General features: G+C 40.6%; 1 protein-coding gene across 1 annotated transcript; it reads right to left on the bottom strand.

The window, feature by feature from the left end:
- Window positions 1-1,106: 1,106 nt before the first annotated feature.
- On the bottom strand, window positions 1,107-10,427 carry LOC108034288 (uncharacterized). The gene is made up of 6 exons (XM_017109148.2): window positions 10,233-10,427; window positions 3,942-4,792; window positions 3,299-3,668; window positions 2,545-3,141; window positions 1,800-2,149; window positions 1,107-1,561 (listed from the first exon to the last, which is right to left on the bottom strand). Exons 2-6 carry the CDS (start codon window positions 4,737-4,739, stop codon window positions 1,313-1,315), a joined length of 2,364 nt encoding a protein of 787 aa, XP_016964637.1. The 5' UTR covers window positions 4,740-4,792; window positions 10,233-10,427; the 3' UTR covers window positions 1,107-1,312.
- Window positions 10,428-11,080: the final 653 nt, after the last annotated feature.

Raw genomic sequence — 11,080 nt, forward strand, 5'->3', positions numbered from 1 at the left:
CCAATGTCGGGATTAGGGATTGTGCCGAAAACATATATTAATAGTCTCTCGGCCCGGAACAATGACAGCAATCAAATCGCATTTGCCGTTATGCCAAAAGCGGATTTTTGATAGCAATCAATCAGAAAGGAGCCCCGAAAAAAAGGAACGCAGAACTCGCTTCTCGGATTGTTTTCCCTCGTTTTTGCCAATCGGTTTTTGTATGATTCCGGGGTGAAATCAAAGCGCATTTAACTTTTGTGGTTGTGCAGATATTCGGGTGGAGAATTTTCGCAATCTGCCCTTATCAGCCCCTGAGCGAAAATTTCCATCTGCAATGGGCTGTCAACGAGTGTGCGAGTTGGGTTCCAAACTGGAGTTGGGATCTCGGGGAGGAGTTTCCCACAGGCCACAGAGTGCAATTTAATCTGCTCTGACAAGTGTTGTCGCCCGCTGTTGTCTCTCTAAATTTTGGGGCAGCATTATAAAGGCCGGGTTTGTTTGTCAAACTGCCTATTAAATTTTGTTTTACACTGGAAACAGTACTCTTGGTTCTACAATGAAATAATTATATGAACTTATAAGGTTTTTACTAGGTTTAAAAATAAAAATTCCTTAATTTTTGGCTACTTTAGATCTAAGTTTTAGTATTTGTAATACTTTTTAGGAGGATAAATATTATTTAGGGAGGAAAAATTATAATTTCCCTTTATTACCATTTTTCCCAGTGCACTGCAGTCAGCTGGGCACACACTCATATAGATAATGGACTCCGTAGCATTCACTGCACCACCGAATCGATAACAATGGACTGGTTAATTGAATCGCCCAAACCAAATGGTCTCGGTCTTTTGTATGCGTGGGTCGCTTTGACCAAAGACCAAGGTTGTGTTGTTGTGAAATAATGTCCCGACTTTAATTGTATCGATTTCATTTGAATTTCGTTAGAGCATTGTCCATATATGTTTGTGGTTTTCGAAAGTACTAAACAAAGGAGAGAACATGTTTGTTTTATACTCCTGGCAAGGCTGGCTAGTGAGAAAATAGACACGATTGACAGGTAGCTTGGGATAAAAACGATTATAGGTTTAGGCGAACTTACCCCAGTTTTATGTTCAAACGTTAAGCTAATCACATCTTAAACTTTATTCATTGCTAAAAATACAATTTCACGCGCATACAAATAGTCAAACAAGTCTAAACACTAAACAACTTAGCCACTAACAAGGATTTACAAATACATCATTTATCATACATATAGCGAGCGAAAGAAAATACAAGTGATGGGAAATAACAGAGATATAAATAAACATTAGACACAAGATACATCACTCTAAGACTTGGGCTTTCGACTTCGGTTGGGCGTGGTCCTCAACGAACGCCTTGTACTGGTCACCGGATTGCTGGTTGTGCTTGTGGAAGTGCTGGTTTCTGGTGGTTCTGATGATGATGTGGGTGATTCTGTGGGTGGTTCAGTGGGTGGTTCAGTGGGCGGAACAGTGAATAAGGGGTTACGTCTTCCACTTGTACGGTCCCGATAAACGCACATTATTTCGTCAGCGGCATCGGGACAATCAATTTGCTGGAGCAAATAAATTAAATGATTGTTAAAAAATTTTTAATAAATATTTGTTCAAATTTACTTTGGAACTCATTATTAAATAGGAAACTTCAGTATTTTAAAAACAAATACAAGAAATGTTACGTGAAAACTAATGGACCTTTTAATTTATATGTGTTTCTGCATCATATTTATGATACCATCCGTATTATATTGGAAAACATTTTTGGAGTAAGAGGTTTAGTACATTTTTTCTTACCTTATCGCACAGTTGAGCGACTGTGATGCACTTGCCACTCACACAGCGAAGTTCATGAATAGGACAACCACCTGGAGCAGTGACTACTTCGTAGAGTGTAGGTGGCTTTATTGTGGTTGAAGTGGTGCTGGTTGTACTGGTGGTGCTGGATGTACTGGTGGTGCTGGTGGTCCTTTCTCTATCCCTGAACTGAAACAAGGCCGAACTTGGAATCGCACTTGCAGTTCTGGCCGATGGAGTTGTGGGTGCTGAAACCTTAAACTTCGCAGATGTGCGATTTCTCTGCGAATACTTAAACTTGTTCTCCGAATCGCTGGTCATCATTATCTCCTTGCTGTCACGAAAATTCACTGGGAGCAAATGGGAAAAATATATGACTTACAGAAGTATCAGAAAATAGCTATCGATAGGTATCAAAGCTTATATTAAAAAGAAACAATAAATAATATATACAATTTAAGGTATTTTTTATTTCATATTTACTTGGGTTGAAGTACTAGTAATCGCCATATCAGAAGTATGTACAATATATTTGTATATATTTTATCATATTATAACTTAATGATTTAAATGATGCTTATGATTTTCTAATTTTATTTTCTTAAATAAAACGATTCACTTTTGTATTTAAATGATTTTGACACTATCTTATATACACTACAAATATATATGAAATTTATTAACTAGTTTAGAAATGGTGAAACCATATTATATGATATCCTTCTCGGGCAGTTGGTTTACTTACCAAAACCTTTGGGACCAGGCTCCTCAGCACTAGCACTGGAATTTACCGGCGGAGCAGGAGCAGCCACCTGATGAACCTGGAACTTGGTCTCCGTGCCAGCATCCTCATCGGTATTGGCCGTGATGTAGGTGTATAGCTTATCATTCGTCTGATTTGGTGACAAGAAACTGGCGTATGAAAAGACCCTTGGAAAGGCGTTCAGTTCGGCCTCGTCGAAAGGAGCCAAGTCCCCGGATCCATAATCATCGCAGTCCTCTTCATCACTTCCATCGACGCAGTCAAAGTTTTGATCGCAACGACTCTTTTCTGCGATACATTTTTCATTCGAGCGACAGCGGAATTCGTCCTCCTCGCAAACCAAACACTGCTCATCCTCGTCCTCGCCACCCAGGCAATCCTTGATCTTGTCACACTGCCAGTTTTGGGGTATGCAACTGCCATCGTGACATTGGAACTCATTTCCGTAGCAATACTCCCGCCTCCTGGTAGGATCCTCGCATTTGTGACTCTCATGGGCATCGGGATACAGGCTGCAGTCGAAGAGCTCGCTCAGGACATCCGAGTTGGCAATCGCTATGGAACAGGCCTCTAGGATGGCTGTAGATTTAGTAACAAATAATACAAATAAAATTAAAAAGTTTAAAAATAAAATTCAAATTAAATTCTGGTTTTAAAACCCTTTTTTGACCGTCTTAAATATTATATTTTGTTTAAAGAGGGATTTATGCCCAGAAATGTATTTCCATTTACTTACCCTTGCAAATGCGACGGCAGGGAGGCAGCTGTCCGATGTGCGAGGGGCGACACTCGGGTTCCAGGGCGCCACAGATGAACTCAGCCGCCCTCGCCGAGCAGTTGGACCGGATGAGACTCTCGTAGGCTGCCATGGACCCCGCATCCCGGGGTGCCGTTCCCTCGCGATTGTAGGTCAGATCGTAGTCGAGCACTCCCTGGCACATGGGCAGCATGGTCGACTGGCAGCCACTGTTCGTCGTCGAGGGGGTGGTCAAGGTCATCGCCTGCGTGGGCCGCCCACTGGACGCTGAGGGGGGCGGCAGGGTAGGAGACACCCGGGTCAAAGGATGCTCACCGCCAGCGGGGGTCGCCTGGGGCTTGGGCAGTAACTGTAATGTGGGAGAGGTGATAATTAGGTGGCAGATGGATCCCAGATGGTACAATTAGTAGGTTAGGGATGAAAAAGAAAATGTGCAAAAAGTATTCAATGTTTATTCTGAAATTTAAAATATATTCTCTAACTAAATTATTTTAAATAGAAAATTATATTAATCGCAAAAATAAATTTAAATATTCAAGGGTTCAAACCTTATTATTTTTGCGATGATTTTTAAGATATCTTTAAGATTATATGTATGACTTTAACTTTAGCCTTTACTCACTTGTTTGAGCAACTGCAGCATTCGCTTGTCCTGCTCGATGGGCACCCCGAAGCTGTTCTGGTGACCCGAGGTGAACCTAATACTGTCCGCTGGCAGCAGGGTGTCGTCGTAGTCCCCATCGCCATCGTCTCCTCCGTCCGCTGGCTCACCATCCTCTGCAAACGATGCATCAGGCCATTCGCTACTCTCCTCACTCTCACCATCCACCGCCTTGAGTCGTGTGGTTTCCTGGGGCCCCATCTCGGTGGTGCTGGTGGTTTCCTCATCCCAGACGTCGTTGCTACTCGAACTCGTGGATGTCAAAGTGGCTTCATAGCGACGCTGGAGGAATCTGGCTCTAGCCACGCTGACATCGTGCAGCCACAAGCAGTAGGTGATCAGTCCGAAGAAGAGCAGAACACTGGCCACGAAAATAATGGGCCATCTTAGATATTTCCACCTGCAGGCTCGTCGAGCATAGCCCAACAGCATCCAGGGTGTGGGCTTCTCGTGGCTGTCCAACTTGCTATTCAAATAGTAATTAGCCGTCAGTGGGTATTTGTAGCGGCGAACTTGAAGTTCAGCCAGGGTTTCGGGACTCCCCAACACTCCAATGTGGTATTTCTGGGTCTCACTCCAGCACGACTCGCCGGAGGCGCGGGAGTAGTCGCTGTGATCTTTCACCGAACCCTCATCATGATCGTCGATGGTCTGCACTGTGATGTTGAGGCCGTGGGGATATTTGGTGGCCTGACGTCTCAATCCGGTGACTGATGAGGTCTCATTCGCAATTACTTCCAGCTGCTTCTGTTCGTCCATTATTACCTGAGCTCACCTTTCGAATGGCCCCTCCAAATGTCAATTGCCAGAAGCTGCAGGGGAGAAATATTAAAGGTTATAAATTCAAACTATTTTAATATGATTTCGATTTTCTTAATATATAAAAGAAGCCTACAAGAGTTGATATTATCTTATTTTGGTAATTTCATATTTTTATTACTTCAGTACTTATTAAATTATCTGAATCTCGTTTTTGGGGAATATTCTTAAAAATAATATTGTGAGAAAGAAAAGGAAGAACTATTGTCTTACAAAGAGGAAACAATTAATTTATATATTATTAATTTTATGAAGATGATAATTATTTCAACGTCAGAAGGCTTCAACCCTTTTAAATTGATGTCTTCCACATTTTTCTCAGTGCCTCTTTTGTATTTATATAACCCCAGGTAATTGCATTTCTCTAACTGATTTCCAAGACTCTTCAGTAGATTAGGGCTCTTCTCCGCTCTCCTGGAAATTACGGATTTGCGAAAGGCAATCGAATTGCAAATGAAAATGAAAGTGCCTGCCAATATGCATTTCGGCATTTCCACAATCTGTGGAAAGTTGTCAACCAGCCTGGGAGATTGTCGATCTTCAATCTACTGCTTCAATTAAGCCTCATTAAGTCCACTGGAAAAACCGCAAAGCATCTTCGGTTAATCAAGAAGCAACTGGTGTGCAATTCGGCTTGGATTTTCCCAAGCCATCAGCGGAGATAAACAATCTTATGGTCGAATAATGCCTACAACGAGCATACACATGTACGCAGCGAGAAGCCCCAAAAGTATTGGCCAATAGTTTAGAAAAATTGAAATGCGAATTGCATTGGGCAAGAGATCGCCGGCATGTGGCTGCTTCTGCAGCAGTAACTTCACATAAAGTTGCAGATACACAAAAGCCAACGGAAAACTTGTTAGCCGGAAAAACGAAGAGCAAGCGAAAACAACCGAAACAACGGCAATAATAGTTTGAAATAAGCTGGTGGATCTGACTGACACGAAGAATAGATGCCCTGGGAGCGGTTATTATAAATGGGAATGGGAATGGGCCAATGCAAAGCTGGAAATTGGATGCCAGAAAATGTAAATAAAATGGTATGTGGCATCTTGCAGCATCATTCTTGATTTAAGAGCAATATTTTTCAGAGACTATAAAAAATTTAAATTTATTGTTGCAACTTGCATGTAACACACATGCGTTTGAAACCGTTTATAAAATTGTATAAAAGTAATATAGGCAATCTATTGCCAGAGAAAAACTAAAAAAAACTTAACTCCTTTGAGTATTCAAAAATGATTAATCATTAAATATGAAATTTAGGTGAGAAAAATATTCATACATATATAAAATAAATATACAGAGCTGCCTTACTTAAGACGTCACTCGGTGTTATGCATTCATGTTACTACGACTTTTTACCCTTTTCCCCTGAATTGGCATTACGAGTGCGATGATCAAAAGGCGCTTGAGCTTGGCGGCCACAGTTGGCTGAGTGTCGAGTGCTGAACTGTTTTGTTTTGTATATATATTATTGCTTATTTTTATATTTTTTGGTTTTGGTTCAGACAACTCCAGACGGGATCGCTTCTCCTGCTCCAACTGCTGCCCAACTGGTGCTAGTGACCTTTTCACTTTTGTTTTCGTTGCTGCCTGACTGCCTCACTGACTCTGCCATCTTACAGCCAAGTTGCAAGTAGCAAAGTTGCCCAGTTTCCAAGCTACCTCAAGTGTTGCGGCTTCTTGTCGGGGAGCTCAAGAGGCGGAGATTGCGGCCTATTAATGGGTGGCAGCACTAAGGAAAATATGGAACTAGCTTAATAACACCTTTATATAGATCTGAACTTAAATTTTAAATTAGTTTTCGTATATTTAAGTAAACTATGAGATCTTTAAAGATCTTCACATTCTTACTAACAGATGATATAAAGTGTTCCTCAAGTAGTACAATTTTTTCTCAGTGCACCAACATCTGCTCTGCCGTTCGTTGCTCGATTAATGAGCTGCAGTCCGGCGGCACTCAACTCTCGCCTCTTCAACTCCTCTCAGGTGTGCAAAATCTTTTTCTCATTTTTTTTCGGCCAGGTTATTATGAGTTTTGCTGGCGGCTTTAAAGATTTCGCTAAGGTCAGTTGAGTGGTGGAAAATGCTAGCCAAGTAAGCAATCGACAGAAAGGTCATAACAGCAATTGACGGAGTGCTGTGAAGAACCTTGCTTTAGGGTCGAGACTTTAACTTCGATGGGTGTAGCCAAAGAGCACGATTGCCGGTGTAAGGCGGGTCTTAAATATCTGCGGTGAATGTGGAGCAGGGAGCAGGGAACTTGTGGTTTTCCGAACGTACTTAACGACTGATGAGCATGTCAGGCTGCGTGGGAAATGAGGTAATCTGAGTACAAAATGAGCTCTTTTGGTGGCTGGCAGATCCAAGATCTCCGCTCAATTACAGCCTCGGTTTTGTTTTTCACAGTCACGCACCTATCTAGATCTTTGGCAACCTGTCTAATTAGTAACTGTAACGGCATTCGATATCTGAGTGGCTGTATCTCGGGCTGAAAGGCACTTCCAGGCATTGTTCAATCGCTCGTTTGGCCAGTCATTAGAACACCTTTGGGCAATGGCATGCCTCAATGCCCAGCACTATACTTGAGGCCCCTCTCTAGTGCAATCTTCAATCGGTCGAACATATTTCGCTTGCCCAACTCTATATAATTGTCTATAGTTTTACTGGCACTCATGGTGGCCATTTCACACGTCGAACTAGAACGAAACTAGCTTGGACTGCACTTGGCGAAAAATACTTAGAACATTTCAAGAAATTTTGATTGCAAATAATATACAACTTTTTTTAGGGAAAGGGGTATAATAAGCCAATATTCAATTCAAATAAATTTTCCTGTAATTTTGAGTTTGTTTCACAAATTAAATTTTGCTCCTATATTTGTCATATAGGATAGTATTTCATGTTTATTATTAAAATGTGTTTAATTATTTAGAAACAATTTTTTTTGCTTTCGTATGTAAAATCAACACTTTGATGAAAAATAAATATAGCTCTATATATTTATAATTTTGTGTACTGAAAATGTTTTTTAATCGTTAAAAAAATAATTCATTGTTTTCAACTACGCAAAAATCCCAATTTTCAATATTTGTTGTTGTTATGCAAGTAATTAAATTTTTTTGGGAAAAGCATTCCTTTTCTTCTGTTAAATATTTTAAAAATTGACAATTATATATTTATTAGTCAATCCAAAACTCCTTTTTTCCCAGTGCATGCCGTGCATTCCTGGCCAGTTCGACTGCATTGAAACATTGCAGCATCCACTGGAAAATGCCAGCTTATAAGTTAAGTCATTTTGAGACTTGGAGCTGTGCAGCGGCGAAACAGCAAATGCAACAGCCACTGCACAGTTCAAAGTTATTTTGTACAAATAAATTGTTTATGCTTTTCGATTTTATTTTGCCTCGGCCAGAGTACGTGCCAAGCGATGCATTTCTGTGCGAGGTGAGCCGGCGACTCTGACCAGTCCGAGTGCGATTGGAAGTTGGGGCCTGGATCCCGCTGAATCTGAATCTATATGCGAAGCCGGGGCCAGCTGCCTTCCGAAGCAGTTAGCAGTTAGCGGGTGGATTATGGCAGTTAGACACAGCGATTATGGCCTTACATGAACATACTACTTGCTACAGTTTGGCTAGCTAAGTTCTGAGACACATTTGGCGCACTGAAGATCAAGAGGAGCTGGGTCCGAAGCTGCGGCTGGGTTATGACAGCCAGCGAGATCGGTCGTGTTTGGGTCGAGGTGGACTGGGCTGATTAGATGGCGTAGACTCCATAGATTCCACCGATGCTGTCCGATTAAGCCATCGATCATTGTTGACATTTTAACAGATCGTGGGTGGACAAAGGCACGTCTGTGGTTTAATTGACTTTTGATCCACGGATACTCAGTACAATACAATCTCCCGTTCTTTCATTACCGCATAAGACACTTTAATTACTTTTGCTTTGTATTACACTCTTGGGCTCAAAAACTGATCAGTCATGATTTTGCGAATTCTCTTTCAATTTATTTACCACAAGTTATTTAGATATTTATTGAGTTAAATTCTGCTACCAAAATGTTTAATGGTGTACAATTAACTAGTCTATGGCTTAGTAGTCTATTCATAATCCTTGGAGCTCGAGTAGTTATTAGGTTTTGCAATCGTCTTAGGAAATATCGATCGCTATCATCATTTACTACTGTTTATATATTATGTTAAATTAATTATTTTAGCCTAGAGGAATTTTTGGCATCAACTTAAAAATGTAAAAGGAAGTCTACTACAGGTTTTTTTTGTTAAAAAGTGAAAAAATATCTTTCTACATTTTCCTAAGCTTCAATAATCTTTAAAGCAGGTGATTGCTAATCCTTTTTAATTCACTCAGTAAAAAAATATTTTATTTGTTTTATTTAACATTTGTTAAAGCATAATATTTTTAACTTCACTTGACGGAGCCTTAATGATGTCAGAACTCTTTTGCCATCAGACACTATGATCATTCGTTAGCACTGAAACTATTAATCTTTCAACTTCTTATAATCACTCAAGTGGAGAATGATCTCAGAAGCTGTCTGCCGCCAACCACAATCTTCTTTTAGCACTTCCAAAGAAGATCTGTTTAGTTCACTAATAACTCGTTGATATTTACGCACATCTACAGATAGTCAATGTATAACCCTATTATTTCAAGACATGAGCTGAATTTAAATCTGTACACCAAATCTGCGTGTCACAGGAGCAATTATTCCATCAATCAGGCCTACAAGAGGTCTCCACATCTGCACAATCATCAAACGCCAGACGGTGAGTTCTTGCTTGCACTTTGTGTATGTTCCACCTGTTTGCTCATTTGAATAAATTTGTAATTAATGCAGCTACCAGATTTCCAGATTTGTGTTTCACACCAGCTCGAACACTCGTTCGATGGTGATGATCTTGGCTCACACGAGAATCGCACTTTTGTCACTTTTCCACGCTTTACGGATTCACTTTGCGGTCGAAATTCTATTTTATTATTTATATTGTTGCAGGGCAACCGCGAATACCTATGGATATGCGAATGCGAGTGCTCGACATTCATGTTATGTTAATCAATGTTGATTGCAGCTTTATTTTTTCGCTTCCATTTTTTGTGCCTCAATTAAAAGTGCAAACTTCAAAATTAATTAAAGTGACTTTGGTGCGGCTTGCACATGGCAATTTGAGCTTGTTGCACTGTAATTACGAGCGTCTTAATTTGCATAAAAATTTCGTTTGGCAAGCATTTGTCGGGCATTTTTCAGCATGCCAATAATTGTGGGAGGCTTCTTTGTTTTCTCAGATTTTCGGTGTGATGAAACACAGTCAATTTTTTCTAGTTTGGTCACGCACATCACTCAATCAATCAGAAACAATTTTACACTTTGACTGGAGACAATTTATCACCCAAGGAAGAAAAACTCACGCTTTACACTTGTTGTGGATTTGGAAGATTTGGAAGATTTATTGAAGCCGCTTGTTTTGAGCCGCATCCGCGCGATCGGCTGCCAAAAAACCGACTGAAAGATACAACCTCGGCTGAAGAAGCCAAAAACGCCAAGCTTCTCTTTTCGATTCTTCTGAAAGAGTCCAGCACGAAGCTCACCTCAACTCGGCTTGGCTTTCGGTTTCGATTTGATTTCGCTTTCAAGCTCAAACCTCGGATCGGGTCTCAGATCGCCGGCACTTCGAGTTTCTCTCTTAAAACCAGTATGATCACTCTTAAAATGCATCTTAACTCTTTTTTCCTTCGACCGTTTGAAGTCATTGGTTCACTGTGTCGCCTGCGAGTTTTTCTTTTATCTGTTTTTTGGCTTCGGAGCCAATACTTTAATGGGCTCTTTGCAACGTGACGTTTAAGTTATGATGAGATCGTTTTGGCTGACTTTTATACGGTCGTATGTGTGCGGCTTGAAGCGTGCCCAGGGGCTGTAAAGAATGTTTTAATGTTGGAGTTGTGACAAAAAAACTGTCGTTACTGGTTGTCGGTGTTGTGTGGCTTTTCTGGGTTCGTTTGGGCAGAGGTTTCTGCAATTGGCTGCCAAGTGGGTTAAGTGGAAGCAGCGATGAGTCATGGAGTGCCAAATTATTCTTCCTTTTTTTTTGGAAATCACTTGATTCTACGGTTTTTTGATTATAATAGAGACTTTTCCAAACACCTCTGAGTCAAATGGTACGTATAACCTTTACCTTCAACAGGTTGCCTACTTGGAAAATACAAAAAAGTCATCTGATTAAAAATCGATTTTAGTTTTAGTCTCCGTCGGCTGATAT

Source organism: Drosophila biarmipes, chromosome 2L, assembly GCF_025231255.1.
Source record: "Drosophila biarmipes strain raj3 chromosome 2L, RU_DBia_V1.1, whole genome shotgun sequence".
Lineage (NCBI taxonomy): Eukaryota > Metazoa > Arthropoda > Insecta > Diptera > Drosophilidae > Drosophila > Drosophila biarmipes.